The sequence below is a fragment of the Aulostomus chinensis genome, chromosome 20, assembly GCF_037954235.1.
Source record: "Aulostomus chinensis isolate RoL2024-O1b breed Wild chromosome 20, RoL_Achi_v1.0, whole genome shotgun sequence".
NCBI classification, from domain to species: Eukaryota; Metazoa; Chordata; class Actinopteri; order Syngnathiformes; family Aulostomidae; genus Aulostomus; species Aulostomus chinensis.
Genome location: NC_141339.1, coordinates 10,997,836 through 11,015,150, shown reverse-complemented (window position 1 = coordinate 11,015,150; position 17,315 = coordinate 10,997,836). Strand labels below are relative to the sequence as shown.

At 41.2% G+C, this 17,315-nt stretch overlaps 1 protein-coding gene across 3 annotated transcripts in view; it reads left to right on the top strand.

Moving 5' to 3' along the window:
• ryr3 (ryanodine receptor 3) overlaps positions 1-17,315 on the top strand; it is a 117,101-nt gene that overhangs the window by 60,696 nt on the left and 39,090 nt on the right. For all 3 annotated transcript variants that reach the window (XM_086190243.1, XM_086190244.1, XM_086190245.1), the window contains 8 exons: positions 6,693-6,966; positions 7,052-7,166; positions 10,260-10,392; positions 11,969-12,072; positions 13,363-13,498; positions 14,502-14,685; positions 16,209-16,311; positions 16,677-16,797. In XM_086190243.1, the coding sequence (XP_086046369.1) occupies positions 6,693-6,966; positions 7,052-7,166; positions 10,260-10,392; positions 11,969-12,072; positions 13,363-13,498; positions 14,502-14,685; positions 16,209-16,311; positions 16,677-16,797 (1,170 nt within the window). The remainder of the gene's footprint in view (positions 1-6,692; positions 6,967-7,051; positions 7,167-10,259; positions 10,393-11,968; positions 12,073-13,362; positions 13,499-14,501; positions 14,686-16,208; positions 16,312-16,676; positions 16,798-17,315) is intronic.

Genomic DNA, 17,315 nt, shown 5'->3' with positions numbered 1-17,315 from the left:
GGCACTGTAAGAAAAACTCTGGACTCAATTGCCCCACCAGAGCAAATCCAAGGAAACAAGCACCTTGGTACAATTTTGAAACCAGACAACTGAAACAAAAACTCAAAAACTGGAGAAAATATGGCACTGCTCCAAACTGGAGGAGTCACATGCAATTTGGCAAGATGGCTGTATACTTAGTAAAAAGCCCTTCGTATAGCAAGAGCAGCCTACTACACGCCACAAATCGAGAGACACAACAACCCCAGGTTCCTCTTCAGTACTGTAGCCAGACTGACGGAGAGCCACAGCTCTATTGAACCAAGTATTCCTGTTTTCCTGGGTAGCAAGAATTTCATGGACTTCTTTAATAACAAAATTCTACTTATTAGAGAGAAAATTCATCTCCTTCTGCTATCAGCTGACAACACGGCACCTATAACCTCAGAAACCCTTGAGGCAGCTGAAGGACCAGACCAACACTTTGATAGTTTTATTCCCATTAGCTTTCATGAGCTTGGCCCAACAAATTCCTCCTCCAAACCATCCACCTGTCTTCTAGACCCCATCCCAACCAAGCTGCTTAAAAACTCTCAACAGGCCAATATCAAATCTTCCTCTTCTCTCCAAAATTCTGGAGAAGGCAGTTGCTTAACAGCTCTGTGACTTTCTCCAAAGCAACAGCTTATTAGAGGATTTCTAGTCAGGTGTCTGGGTTCATCATAGTTCAGAAACAGCACTAGTCAAAGTTACCATGACCTCCTACTAGCATCAGATGAGAAACTCGTCCCTGTGCTGGTCTTATTGGATCTTAGTGCAGCTTTGATACCATTGGCCATCACATCCTTCCACAGAGACTGGAACATGTGATTGGCATTAAAGAACTGCACTAAACTGGTTTAGGTCATATTTACTAGGTCAATCTCAGTTTGTTCTTACTTATGATGATTCCTCTGAGATCACTGCAGTCAGTTATGGTGTTTCACGAGGGTCTGTGCTTGGACCAGTCCTCTTCACCCTATACATGCTTCCTCTAGGTCACATTATAAGGAAACACTCCATTAATGTTCACTGTTATGCAGATGATAAACAGCTGTACTTATCAATGCATCCACATGAAACAAATCACCTGACTAAACTGGAGGCCTGTCTAAAGGAAATTAAAAACATTGTTGACGCACAATTTTTTTTTGATTAAACTCTGACAAAAATGAAGTTATTGTGCTGGGCCCAAAACCCCTTATAAACCTCCTATCTAATGAGATAGACACCCTGGATGGCACTGCCCTGGCCCCCAACACTACCATAAGGAACCTAAGAGTTCTCTTTGATCAGGATCTGTCCTTTATTAACTCCCACATTAAGCTAATCTCTAGGACTACTTTCTTTCATTTATGTAACATTGCTAAGTTCAGGCATATCCTGTCTCAAAAAGATACAGAATAACGAGTCCATGCTTTTGTCACTTCCAGTAGGATGACTGCAATTCCTTCCTATCAGGCTGCACCAATGAGTCCCTAAAGACTCTCCAGCTGGTCCAGAACACTGCTGCCCGCGTGTTGACTAGAACTGGTAAAACCGGGAAAGTTTTGATTTTGCACAAAGGAGTAGGCATCAAATACACCAAAGTCAGAGTAGTCATGCTAATGCTAAGCTAATTAGTTGCATGGGCGTGGCAGTTCTCAGGGTCTCAGGTGTTTTGTCTGACTAAACACAAAATTAGAAATTATGTATGTCTAACCCTAACCCTAACCCACAATTGCTAATGCTTAACACATGCTGTTGCTGTGTGTGTTTGTATCTTCTCAGGCTGTGCAGCACACACACACACACACACACACACACACACACACACACACACACACACACAGACCCCTCTCAACCCCTCTGCCCTCAGTCAACATCCAATCACTGTTAGGATGCAAAGAACCTGGTGTCAGTTTTTTTCATTTGGTAGGGTAGCAAAATGAGCAGCGCAACAGTGAGGGACTTTGAAGAAGCAGGAAATCTCCGTTGTCAAAATCAGAGGAACTCCTGAGATAATTAACAACTAAAAAATACATCTATATTTGCAGTCAACTAGGGACCTGCCCATTGTTCTTCTCACCGTTTTAGCCTGTTTTAACATGTGTCTGTGTCTGTCAGACCCCGACACAAAGCCCCGCCCCAGCTTTCAACTCTCCACTCCACAGTTTTCTCGTTTCATGTACTGTTGTAAATCACAGCAATTTTAGTAAACCTTATTGACTTTTCACTCAACACTTTACACCTCAGCTTGCAGGAGCTCACAAAGGGAAAGTAAATGGTGAGATGCATCCTTTTTTCCAAGCTTTTAAAAAGTGTGGTGCTGCTCCTGCCTGTACCAATAGCAGTCGTAATGATTGCTGCAGCTTGTACATCAGAGGCAGCAGCTAGCATATCTACTCCTGTGGCATCAACAAGTACTGCTTTTTCTGTGCTTCTGCCAACAATTGCTGCCACAAAGCAACCTGCTCAGCTACCCAGTGACTTAAATGGCAATACACCATCCCAGCCAATACTGGGTAGTTACCCCAAACGTGTTAACAACATTAAGATCATTGAATCCTGCCTGGTGCTGCACACGACCATGGCTGGAGTACTCAGTTGTGCGGGATGCATGCTTCTGTTTCCCCTGTTTGAAATATGGCAGCACTGTTAATGAGAGGGATGTAGTTTTTTTCTTTAACTGGTTTTCACAACTGGAAAGCAGCACTTGATCCAGACAAGGGGCAACAGAGGCATGTGTCCAGCAACAACCATGTGCATCCTTCAACCATCTGGACAGAGCATAAAAGCAGAGAGGCCACAAGGGGGGCGGTGGATTCACTGTTGGTTGGTAAAACACAACTTGAAACAACATTACCATGTCAAAAGTATTGGCAGTGCTGTAAGGCCTCTGTGTAAAATGAGTTGGGACTCCGTGGGACTGCAGAAACTTTGAGACATGATTCAGCGGGTAGTGATGATGACATTGCTTCAAGTCTTTTACTAAAACTGATGGAATATACCTTAGAGAAGGATGAGAAACTAGCAAGTATTGCTAAGGGTATCCCAAAAAATGCAAAATACACATCTAAGGAGATCCAAAATGAAATTATCCAAATACTGGCTGACATGGTGCTTGGAAAGGCCAAGAAAAAATATGAAAGTGCTGATTCTGCTGGGTTTTGCCTTAAATGATGGGACCAGGGATAGGTGCAATGTGGACAATTTTTCTGTGATAATACGCTTTGTCTGCAATTCCATGCCAGAGGAGCATCTTATTGGGTTTCTTGACTTGCAACAACTTGATGTAGAGTACATCACCTCTGAGATACCTTTCTGATGCTGGCTGCAGTGCTGACAATATACCTAGCAGGGTTATGATGGGGCTTCATTGATGAGTCAGGTTAGAGGTGGTGTACAAGCTCTGCTTCAAAAGAAGCTTGACAAATATGTCCCATACATCCACCCTTACAACCACCTACTGCACTTAGTTGTTGTGCATGCCATGCAGAGTGAGCCATGTGCAAAAAGATTTTTTTTAGCCTATCTAATTCAGTCTACAACTTTATTTCACCACCACTATGTGCTCAATAAACACGATGCATCTTGTCTTAAAAGGCTGCTTGAGATCTGATGGACAAGCCACGAGGTGACAAGGTGCACTGTGGCCAAACAAGAACAAATCCTCAGTGTCTTATCTGAGATAACAGGATGACGATGCTGCAGTTGACCTGCGCACCGAGGCATCAGGCCTGCTATGCCAAATTAAGAGGCATCACTTCTTTGAAATTGGAAAGTTCCTAGTGCGGGTGCTTGGTGTCTTGAAACCAGCAAATGATATTCGACAGTCTCAGTCAGCTGATCTGTGCCGTGCTTCTGAGGTAGTTAGTGCAGCACTGGACTCCTTAAACATCCGTGGGGATGATTGTTGGGGAGTGTCATCTGCTGCTGAGGATGAGCCACCATCAACAAAGGGAAGGAGAGCAATGAGCAAACACCTAGGTCACAGTGTTATGCTCTCAACCTTGGGCCATACAGACTCTGGTGACCCTATCATTTCCCCCTATCAGTCTCTGAAGTGATCCCTGCTCAACATCCTTGACATGGCCATTTCAGAAATGGAAACTAAATGTTCACACAAGACTATTGACTTGATGACAGCTGTATCTAGTCTTGCACCCAAATCTTGCGCATTTCTAGATCCCACCCTGTTGCACCCTCTGGCTGTGATGGCTGGCACAGACGATGTAAGTCTGAACAACGATGTTCTTGTGGCAAAGCGGATGCTGTTCAAAAAATGTTCAAAGGAAACAAACCTGCCCACTGTGTGAACAAGAAAGCCTTTCCTGAGTTGCATAAACCGTATGTAAGAGCCCTGGCAATTGGTGTGTCCTCAGCATCTTGTTAGAGTTCCTTCTCTCCTTTGTCCCGGGTCCTAACCCCTATCATTTCACCATTTTACATAAAAAGAAAGAGGAATTTGGTGATCTTTGCCCATGAGAAGTCCATAACAAATAACTTGAATTGGGATAAATTTGTCAGAATTTTTGCAAAGGGAAACAGGAGACTGTTGTTGCAGCCTGGATTGATGAGGAAGGAGAGTGGAGCTGTTCAGTTGCTTGCAAAACAAACAAGCTGAAAATAAGACAAAAAAAAGAGATTTATTACAATGCCAACCCTTTTTAATTTTGTAAATATTGGCTATATTGAGAGGTCTTGTGTTATTCTTATTTTATTTTGCAAATTTATCTGAGAATTAGACCATCCAATTAAGGTAAATTTTATGTTGCTGGTTGTCAAGATCTGGATGGATATTTTATTTTATTCTTTATTTTATTTATTTATTTTCTATTTATCAGTTTTGTTTTTCAAGACTTAGTGAAGGGATTTTTTTTTTGTTAATAACTTGTCCTACCCTTTTTAGTTTTGTTAATATTGGAAGTAGTGGCAAGTGTTATTGATGGGTTTGAATGCATGTGATACAGGCCATCCAATTAAGGTAAATGTCAAGTTTTTAGTTGTTGTAATCTGATGAGAACTATTTTTTTTTTTTTAGTTTTTTTCATTTTCCCCCTGAGAGATTCCCACATTATCGTGGTCAGGGGGTTTGACCTCAGTGACCCTAAGAGTTACAAAACTTAGCCTTCAGGTGGGACAGGGGGGACCAAGTTGGGCAGGTCTTAAGGTAGAGGTCTGCCAAAGTGCCGTCCAATTACATGACAAAAACAGATACCCAGAGCCCACCAACCCCGCCTACCACCACCACCACACCCTTTCCCGCCTCTGTCGCCACCATATGCCGCCTTCACATTTCTGTCTGCCCCCTTATATATGCCTGTCTAGAACCAGCCCTGACTTAAATTGCTATAAATGATTATTTCTATAAGAACACAATGAAAATGGGTATAAATTTCAGTTCATTCATTTGGCCGTCCAGACAATATTGCCACTGTTTCAGCTGACTCACCACCTCAACTGTCCTTCAGAGAAAAAGCTCAGCACTAAACCACAGGCAGACAGTTTTTCATGAACATTTATTAGCTAATGAGCAGTTAGATCACATGAAAAACAGCCAAAGGAAAGTGAATACGGGACCTGAATTCACCAGCTTTGCAGAAATGTGACTCCTAAAGAATTTCTAAGATTTTTTTTTGTATCCACTTAATGTGTAAATGAGCAACTTCCTGCTAAGCACCGGTACTCTCTGGCTTTGCTAAATTAAATTGAAAGGTCACGATGCGTCAGATGATACAGTAGGTGATCTGTCCAGGGTTCATAACAGTCACGAAAACCCCCGACAAGTCATGAAATTTGAAAACAGCAATTTCCAGGCCTGTAAATGTTTGTGAAAAATATTAGATGTTTAATGCATTTTAAGAGTAAAACAATATATATGTAGCATATAAAATCATTGTGTATGTGATCAGTGTAAAACAATAAGTCGTAAATAAATGATTTGGCACTGTATCGTGTCTCCAGATTTTGAGCTGTTGGTTTGAAGCTGTCACCTTGGGCTTTAAGCAGTGTTCAGTTTTTAATCAGACTGCCAGTGAGATGCCCTTTAGAAAGTGAACCCTGCTGCTCAGTGAGAATACAGATGTGCCTCGTGGTTACAAAATAATACAAAGATCAGCCGTAACCTTAAGCTCCATGGGGGAACTCTAATTACATGACTGGGAGGACCGAGAGTAGTTCTCACCATGTGAGCTCACCTCAGCTCTGTTGTCACATGCAAAAAAAAAAAAATCTCGGCTTTCTCAACTTTGCGATTTAATGATTCCACGCTGGCAATGTTGAAGACGAAATAATGCTTCCAGAGAGTGTCACAGAGAGTCAGAGAGGCTTTGTCGGCGAACATTATGATATATTTTGTTATTCCTTTTCATAAACACAAGGGAAGCAACATGCTGGTAAACAACCTGATTGATAGCTTTATACCATGAACTGAGATCCCCACAGACTCCAGAGAACAGACTAATTTTTGTTTCTATTTATTTGTCTGAGTTTTTTTTTTTTGTTGCCTGATTATGCTCCTACCTGAGTTATCGTTGGTATTAAAAAAAACAGCAGTAGATATTCTTTATCTAGCTGCTGCAGTCTGGACTTGGTACACAGAACACTGCAGTAAGGAAGTCAAGTACATCATTTAATGACCCCTTCTATCACTATTCAGTGTCTGGATATTGAAATCTTGCTCTCCTCTCCAGCCAACCTGAAGGAGTTGATCTCCCAGACTATAACCAGCTGGGCCCAGGAGTCTCACATCCAGGACCCCGAGCTGGTCCGAGTGATGTTCAGCTTGCTGAGGAGACAGTATGACGGCATTGGCGAGCTGCTGCGGGCCATGAAGAAGTCGTATACCATCAGTGCCGCGTCTGTGCAGGATGCTATTAACCTGTTGGCATCTCTGGGACAGATCAGGTCTCTGCTGTCAGTGCGCATGGGCAAGGAGGAGGAGAAACTCATGATTGATGGACTTGGGTATGACGCAACAAATTCCCTCATCTATTTCCCAACAAGGTGTAAAATAGTATACTGTGACCCGAACAAATCCCTCTCTCCCCAGTGACATCATGAACAACAAGGTTTTCTACCAACATCCCAACCTGATGAGAGTGCTGGGCATGCATGAGACTGTTATGCAGGTCATGGTCAACGTGCTGGGAGGTGACAAGTCACAGGTAGATTGAACTCAGTGAAATGCCCGCGAGTAGCAGCTTGTTTGCAATCCTGATATACTGCAGCTTTTTATTGTGTCATATGTGCTTTTATGAGCCTTTTTTTGGCCAAAGATACTTGTGAACCTGCGTAAGAGCTGCCTTTCACTTTGCCTGGAGGGACCGAAACCATAATTTCTGCCGTTTCAAAAATGCCTCAAGGTAGTAAAACTAATGGACCCGGAAATATCAGGCTTGAATGTGTAGCACTAAATATCGCTGGATTTCACCAAAGCAGTCACTCTTAAGGTTGAATTTTAGTCTTCAAATCTTTAGATTTGTTGCAAAATGCAAACAGAATTATATTAAACGAGCTTTTTGTGCTTGGTAGATTGTAAGAAAATCCAGTGCAATGATTCAGTCTTGTTTTATAAGCTCAAAATGAGGAGTCACCGTCCAAATTTATTATGAATTTTCTGGGTTCGAGTCCCGGCTCCAGCACGGGATCTTTCTGTGTGGAGTCTGCATGTTCTCCCTGTTCCTGTGTGGGTTCTCTCTGGTACTCCAGCTTCCTCCCACAGTCCAAAGACATCAAGAGGGGACGAGGCTGATTGATACTCTAAATTGACTGTAGGTGTGACTGTGAGTGTGAATGGTTGTCTGTCTCTATGTGTTGGCCCTGTGATAGACTGGTGACCCGTCCAGGGTGAACCATGTGACCCTTAACGGACAAGCAGTATCGAAAGTGGATGGATGGATATTGGTAGTATGGAATGGTGATGATGTCACAAATGTAATTGTTTTGGGTTTTTTGCACCAAACTGCTTGACCCATCACATGATTCGACACGATGGGATATGAAATGTCAGTGCTCTACAGAGAGAACCAGACAGGGAAGTTTGTGCCATAAAAGAAAGCACTAGGGCCAAGGGTTGAAATGATGAAAAAGATTAGGAGGAAGACTTTTGGGGGGGGGGGGGGGGGTATTTATTCATTAAGAATAAACTCAAACTGTTAAGAAAAAAAAATAGAAACACCATTTTGAGATTTGAATCCGACTATGGAAAACAAATTTCTTGCCTCAGTGAATATGCCAGTTGACTATAATACAAGAAGAAGAGACTCCATGACCTGGATGACTGAGCATCTTCACTGGCTGAGTGAATGGGGCTGCATCAAAAAAATGTGTATAAGTGTAGAAGAACTGGTGAATTTTATTGAAGAAGTGGGTTTGGTATAAAGGATTTTTTTTTCAAGTGGATCAACATGGTGTGGTAACAAGTGAAGACTTTGTAGTGATTATATTTGTAAGAATATTGTTCAGAAGGAGAAAACCAAACAATCTTGGAAGAGCTGGTGGCCAAAATTTGATCCTTGATATGAAAAATATATTAAAAAAATCTCCCTTCTCATTTTTTTCCATTATCCATTCTCTACTGCTTATCCTGTTCAGGGTCGTGGGGGGCTCTCTCTATCCCAGCATCCTTTAGGCGTGAGTCCGGGTTCACCCTGGACAGGTTGCCAGTCCATCACAGGGCCAACACATAGAGACAGACAACCATTCACACTCACTGTCACACCTACAGTCAATATAGAGTATCAATCAGCCTCGTCCCCTCTTGATGTCTTTGGACTGTGGGAGGAAGCTGGAGTACCAGAGAGAACCCACACAGGAACAGGGAGAACATGGAGACTCCACACAGAAAGATCCCGTGCTGGAGGCTCGAACCCGGAACCTTCTTGCTGTGGGGCAACAGTGCTAACTACTGCACCACTGTCACACCCCCTCTTTTTTCTTTCCTTTTTGTTAATACTTTTCTGCATATATCTGAAAATATTTAAGAATTTTAATTTGTGACCTTGTCAAGTACAGTGGTGGTGACGCCATAAATCTCACAGATGGTGAAATATGATCTTCTCAAACAGCAATGAGTAATAACCACCGTAACCTTTTCTGATTTATTTATGAATTCAGTAACTCTTCATTACAAGATTGTCGTCGTCCCCCCGTGGTAAACTGATTTTATCCCAACTCAGCCAAGAACAACAACTTAATACGTAGAAAATCCAGTAAACGAGAGGGGTTGTAGCCTCTCTTACCCGTCCTTCATCCGTCAATGCTGACAGAAGCTGGAAGGGATTGTTGTGATTTAATGCCACAGCTGATGCCAAGCATGAGACATGCAGACCTCAGGGAGCCATCCAGTCCTTCCCATCTGACTCTGGCAGTCACATCACACAGTCTCACTCATCATTTCCAGAGCGGTTTACTGCCACTTGATATGTTGGGTTCACTTACAGCAGCCATATAAAGTGGTAGTGAGCACAGCTTGGAAGCGTGGATCAGGTTTGCAGGATTTACTCATTTAAAGTCTTTATTCATGACATATGCAATATTATGATGCCATTATTCCATTCAAGGATAAAGAAAGTTTAAAATGAACACACAATTCAAAGGTGCAATTGCTCCCAGAAACAAAATAATTAAATTAAATGTTATTGTAGACACGCACGTTTGGCATGATTGAAAGTTTAATACTTGGTACTTTAATATTACTGATGATTATTTGTGCTATGCATGCAATGTAATTCTTCAGAGGTAAAATGAAAGTAAGAGGGTGAGAACACCCTCTTACTTTCATTTACGCCATAGACTGAATCCATAGTAGGAAAAATGATGAGGTACTTGATGATAAGGCATCAAATTCAAAAGTGCAAGTGAGTAAAATGGTTTCTCGGTTGTTGTGTTGCGAACCACAAACCCACTATAATTCTTGACTTTTAATAATAATAACTTGTCTTTTATCAGAGTTAGATAGAAGACTCGGCTGCCTCTGGACATTTTAATTTAGATCAAAATCCACTGGTGCTCCTGCAGTCACTTTTTAGGGGAAACCAAGCTTTTTGGTTAAGAAGCTCACACACGGGCGCACACACACAGACAGACAGACACACACACACACACACACACACACACACAGTAGCTGATTTCTGAAAATACACTCTTCACTGGCTAATAGTGAATGATGTGATTTTATTTTTAGTGATTTTATTTTTAAACATAGAAGCTGAGCATTGATTTTGCTCATCCTTGTGCTTCCATGTCTTTATTTGCAGGAAATTGCCTTCCCCAAGATGGTGGCGAGCTGCTGCCGTTTCTTGTGCTACTTCTGTCGTATTAGTCGCCAGAACCAGAAGGCCATGTTTGACCACCTGAGCTACCTGCTGGAGAATAGCAGCGTTGGTCTGGGTGAGCAGTGATCGACTTACTGAATTAGACTTTCCTCGGTTTTATAGCTCCCTTTTCCACTGAACAAATAACCTGCTATTACCTGGTTTTTATCTGCAGTGGGAACAGTTTTAATCAGCATTTAACTACTAGTCAGATAACCTGCATTAGTTAGTTGTTCATCTGCTCAGTCAAAGCTGAGTTTGAAAGATAAAACTAGACTCCATATTTCTTGCTACCATGGCAATATTTGTTTACCTTGTTGAGTATGATGCACCAGGGGAAAAGAAAAGCAAAAAACAGTCAACTCATCCACTTTCAATAGGAAAGGCCTCAACTAGTGTTCTTATTAGCATGTTTACCTGGGTTCATGAAACCTGTGTGCATGTGCTTTGGAAAAAGGGTTTAAAAGGAGGACGATGATAAGAAGAAAGATACAATGAGTGAACAGGAAACCATACGTGGTTGGCTTTTGAAAAATGGAAAAAGAGACGGTCAGAAGTAGTTGGACATACACAAAGCAGAGCAGAGAAGATTCCTATACCCACTGTCCTCCACGCAGCAGGAGACAGGGTAGTGACATTTTGCTGCTCCCTAAATAATAGAAAACCCTCTCTCAACACCACAGGTGCTTCTTTCTGCAAGAAGTTTTCAGCTAATTGAGGTGCCGGCACAAACCTAATCACCCATATTATGACATGCAGCCAGTGAAGAAAAATAACGGCCTCTAATTCCAAATATCAGCTCCAGAGTGATTGAGAGAGGTTAACGGCGAGAGAGGGAGGGTGGAAAATGGTTATTTAAGTGAGCGTGGCAGAAGTGATGAGTCACCAGGCTCCAAGAACAACTCTCTGAGGAAGAGGAGGGCTTCACATGATCTGTGGGGCAGAAAATAAAATTAAAATGAAAAACACCTTTCTTTAATCTCAAACACAAAAAAAAAATCTGACATTTGCTTACCTCGGGGAGGTGAAGTAGAATCTAGCTTGGTTTCCTTTGAGCTTCAAGAACAAAGTTCTTAGCCAGTTATTAAAGTTATGGTTTAGCTTAATTGCCTTGCAACAATATGCACAATTGTGTTTTACTTAGATGCTTGACAGTAATTCAGCCCTTTAGGTTCACATTAATGTGGAAACATCACATTATGAGTTTTCTGCTCAGTATTTGTCGCAAGTCACCTTTAAAAAATGCACATCAGAAAGCCAGCTATCTATTTAAAGTGATGACGTTCATCTGAGAGCACTGAGTACATCATTAATCATAGTGTAGTGATGTTTGTAACAGCTTTGAAAATCACTCGTTATAATATCCATCAGAACAGTATGCAGGGAATACTTTTCTCATAGTAGAAATGCTTACAGTTTTTCAATTTTTTTGGCACGTCTATTGGTAATAACAGTTCTCCTTAAATTAACAATAACAACCTTAAAATGTGTGACTATTGTCTCAAGAATAGAGTTTTCAAACTCAATGTCAAGAGTTAAGCCTCTATGAAAGTTTAACTAAAGTCGAAATTTGAACCGATCACATCAACAAATCAACAGAGCAACAATAGATAATACACCTGTATCTTTTTCATGTACTTGTGTCGACTTAGCTTCTGAAGCAATGCGTGGCTCTACTCCGCTGGATGTCGCAGCATCTTCAGTGATGGATAACAACGGCCTGGCTCTGGCCCTGGAGGAACCCGACCTGGAGAAGGTTTGTTGCTTTCCATGCTGGAATAATGGTTATAATGATATGGTTTATTTGTATAGCATCTTTCAAAACATCACAAATGTTTTACAACAGCACAAAGTAAATTGTACAGTCCAATAAATTAACAGTGTAAATGCAATATGAAAACATAAAATAAGAGGTAAAAAGACAATAAAATGAACTACATCCACATAGCAGGAGCTCATTCTAGAGCAACAGGGCTTTGATAGCAAATGCTAAACTGTAGCTTAGGGTTTAAATTATGAATACTTCTCGTACTCTAAGTAAGGCTGCATAGGAGTTGGACCAACAGTTAAAGAAATAAGCCCATATTTTGGCAAAATGTAATCAAAAGCCTTTATTTGATGGAGTTGGTCTTTTCATGGTGAAATTCTAAAAAACAAAAAACAAAAAAAGTAACTTAGAAGTTTTCTTTTTCTCCTTCTAGATATGTTACCATTTGTTAGCGCTAGACAAATTCCGGGGGGGTATCCACTGAATGTTGAAAGCTCAGCCACAGCCATACTCAATCGAGGAATGTAAAAGCTCCCCAAGGAAGTTTGCAGTAGCCACCAACACAAAGCTGGATTCAGTTTATACCACATCAAAAAAGGAGTGAACCCTCTTAGGAGTCAGGCAAATGGTTCTTGAGGTAGAGTGCAGCAGTAGTTCCAGGAGTCAAAACATGATGAAGCAAAACATGTTTCAGCAGATGCATTTTCAATGTAAATATAATTGATAACCAAGCATTCACCGCTTGATCCTCGGGTCACAATTGAAGATTGGAATTTAGCACACAGTAGTAGAAATATCTGGAATATTGATTATTTATTTCAAGTCAGAAACATCCAGTTTAATGTCTCAGACATGAGGCAGTGCACCATCGGAGTGTCAGACTTCTCAGTGTTTATTCTGTTCATTAAACCTCATGTCAGTGTTGTAGTTATCCAGGCAGTGTAAAATTAGACTGTTGTTAGACTGGAGTATGGAAGCAGTCTGAGGTGCCTGTGATCAGCTGATCAGCAGATTCCTTTGCATTATTAACTACCAGGATGATTTCCTATGAAAGCTTTCCACCGCTGACGTATGCTGAAAATGAATTAGATGGAAATAGTTGCCTCATGCCACACACGTCCCTCCAGTGAAAGATGAAGTATGACTTTGAAGGCATTTGCTGACTAAGCTCACTCAGCTGGTACAAACTGTTTCTGTTCCCGACACTGACAGTCGGAAAGACAGAGCACTATTACTGTGTGTGTGTGTGTGTGTGTGTGTGCGTGTGTGTGTGTGTAGGTGGTGACATACCTGGCAGGCTGCGGTCTTCAAAGTTGTGCCATGCTGGTTGCTAAGGGTTACCCAGACCTGGGCTGGAACCCTATTGAGGGAGAGCGCTATCTGTCCTTCCTGAGGTTTGCTGTCTTCTGCAATGGTATGTTGACGGGAAAAAATATTAATGTGTCCTAAATACTGAACAGATCCCTGATTTAATTTCATATATATGTGTGTGTACACACACACACACACACACACACACACACACACACACACACACACACACACACACACACACTCATTTGTATAGTTGTGGTTAGTCTATAATATAAGCTCTCTCACTCGCCAAAGTATATATGTAAAAGTATATATATTTATATATATTTATATTTATATATTTATTTATACTTATATTTGTTTTTATATATACTGTATACTTTGGTGAGTGAGAGAGATTATATTATAGACGAACCACGAATACACACGAGTAATTTGAGATTAAAGACCTTTTTCTGGTCCTAGCAATGACGCATCCATCTGCTGTATATCAAGTCGATTACAGAAAAACAATAATAAATAAACCCATCCACTCTGTCACAAAGTTACTAAGCCAGCATTTATATTTTAAAGGTAAAACACTAATATTAATTATCTGCATTACGTTAAGTATCCAGCAGGACTTTGTACTTATAGTACTTCTAACCCATTTAAATGGGTTAGTAATTTAAAAACAACAACAACAACCCTGCTTTCATTTTACCTCCAAACATGGAGGTCAGAAGTGGTAATGACATTAGTTAAGGAAAATAAGTGAAAGAGAAACAAGTTAAATAAAAGAACATACTATGTTTTGTGTTCACGACATTATAAGAAGGAAGCAGGAAACTTGAGTAACTTTAGTTTTGTCTTCTTTCCTTCATCAGCAGCACTAAATCTCTATAACTCCAACTGTCCTTGTGGGTGAGACACTTAATAACAACTGTGATGTTGCTCAGTCCCCATAACTGGATTAATAATTAAGAAGGGCACTGAAAACCCCTTCTAGGATTCCTGCCCTCAAGCGAACCTAAAGCTCTCCTTTGGGGGATAATTTAAATCACCTTTGTGTGTGAGGGAGTTTAATGTCAGCGTCCACTGTCCTTGCTGTATTTGCATACCAGGAGAAAGTGTGGAGGAAAATGCCAATGTGGTAGTGAAGCTGTTGATCCGACGTCCAGAGTGTTTTGGCCCTGCCCTGAGGGGAGAGGGAGGCCAGGGTCTGCTGGCTGCCATGAAGGAGGCCATTAAGATCTCAGAGGATCCTGCTCTGGACCTGCCCAAAGTCCCTGCTGGAGTCACTACAGGGTTAGTATACACACACCGTGTGTTTGGAGGAAAAACCTCGACAATTACAATTTAGGTCACACACAAACAGGCAGTTGTAAAGACCAAAATGCATCTGTGTGGTAAACTGCTGCAGCTGTGACTGCTGCTAAACCAACATTCTTCTTCACATTTACACTCTTTAGTAGCAATCATATCAGCATGACTTTGAGTGTTCACTTTCACTACTGTAAGGAGATGGGGGCTTTGTTTTTGTGGAGGGAAGCAACTGTAGGAAAACATGTCCCCGTCTCCTACAGTAATAGGAAATTCATATTAAAGGAAATAAATAAAGCCATCGCCCCCCTAGAGTAAGACAAGAAGATTGACAGGCTTCTCACCTGTGTGTGTGTGTGTTCAGGAGTTAAGACTCAGAGACCAGCTGATTGCAAGTCAGCTTAGCACAATGAATGATCATAGATCTGCAGGTTAGCATACCTCCATCTTACCAGCTCAACTTCCAGAATCTAGAGTCTTTCCATTCAAAATGGTGGAGAATGCTTTCCAATGGAGTAATCGATTACCTTTCACTTCTTGTGAAGCTTTTATTCTGTCAACCCAGGTTACAATGAGGCTTTAGACAGCTGTGTGGAATCACTACTCCTGATCAGGAAAGTAGTTCAGGGCTATGTGTCTAATTCCAAAACTACTTTGGTGTGTGTAGGGTCATAATGAATGTTATGCACATCCCTAAACTAGGGCTGGCTATCTTGGAGAAAAACATGTTGAATGACTTTTGAGTTTGGACTAACACCAGTCATTGTGGTAATACAACCAGCAGATAGCCAGTCTCTGTAGGTCTCAGCTCTGTAATGACAGCACAGAAGGGTATCTATCTTACTGTCTGGCTCTGTGGGGGACAGCAAATAGATTTATTTCCCCAAAAGCTGGTGTTTTGTTTAAAGACATTCACTTTGAAATATGATGCCCAAAAAAAAAAAAAAAAAACCCAGGAAAAAAATTCTAAATCCCCTCGTGGATAAATCCAGAATCCCTATCAGTATGCAAATGTTTGTCCTCCAAAAAGAATCTGCATTGAAGGTTTCCACACGTCACACTTCTCTTCAAATTAATAGAACTGAACGATAGAAATTAGTTAAAGGTTTCAGAGAAAAGAATGCAGCATAAACATTGATCAAAGTTGTGGCAAGTTGATAGAAAAAGCTGTTGTCTGCTTGCTCTCATCAGTATGCAAAGGCTGTAGTAGACTGGCTGCATTTTAATGGCAAAGGTTATTATCAGCTTAAGTGTAGAGAAGAATTGTGAAACAGGTCAAAATCAATATGTATAATAAAGCAGCCTGCAAGTAGATGCTGTATTGTGCTAAAACACTCTTAAAAATGCTCCCAAATGTTCTCAGTCTACCTTGTAAAGGCTTTAGTTCCTGAGTCACGAACTACCAAGAAGGCTTGTGACAGTATTGACAGGTGTGTGTGTGCGTGTGCGTGTGCGTGTGTGTGCGCGTGTGTGTGTGTGTGTGTGTGTGTTTGTTTGTGTGTATTTAGGTCTGGGGAGGAAGAGGGAGAAGTAATCCACATGGGCAATGCCATAATGTCCTTCTACTCAGCTCTTATTGACCTGTTGGGACGCTGCGCTCCAGAGATGCATGTGAGGCTGTCAACAACTGTGCTGAAGCTGCTTTTTGTGGTCATCCCTCCTGGGTCACCATTACCAGCTACAAACAAGCCTGAAGACCCCCTGCACTAAATCAGAATGTCTAAAGTCTCCACAATGAGGGTTTTTACATCAGTTACCATTCATATGTCTGTAATTTTAGCATTTGTTTACCTTTTAAAACAGATAAAACACAGCCGTCCCAACGTGTGTGAGGCTTGTCCGAAGACGCACATCATGACAACACACAAAATAAACTTTTAATCTAATTTACTCAGCATTCAAATTTGAATGAGATAACATGTTCCCCTACGCATTTATTCATGCTAAACAAGCTGAATATCTTTTACCCTTTGCAGCTTATCAATGCGGGCAAAGGTGAGGCGCTGCGTATACGAGCCATCCTGCGCTCTCTGGTTCCCACGACTGACCTGGTGGGCGTGATCAGCATCCCCCTCAACATGCCGGTGGTGAACAGAGGTATGATGGCCTTGATATTTGATGTTATAAAACTGTGAAGCTACACTTTTGCCTCCATCTTCTGCATTGAGAGGAATTGCAAACAACTGTTGCTAGTACTTGGAGAAGAAAAGAAGACTTGTGATTTTGGTCAATGTATTGGCAAGAATACAAAAGTTCCAATACTTCAAATCACCTTTATAATTTGTAATGAACCTGTTCAACACCACAATGCCAGAGTGACTGGTTAGCAATCGTGCATAGGTGGGAGAGAAGTCACATTACTACACAAACAGTACCATTTGATAATAGACCATTATTTTAAAAACACTTTCAAAATTTTGGATTGATCAAATTTGATTAAGATAATTATATACTAAATACACAAATACAAATTACAAGGCCACTGGGTTCCAGGCAATGCATACTAACAAATGACAAAAGCAACGTATGGTTATGTCACAGGTTCCTCTGTAGCATTTGCCGTTGTTACTGTTTTGGTTGTAGAACTGTGATTAAATTGTATCAAGACTCACAAG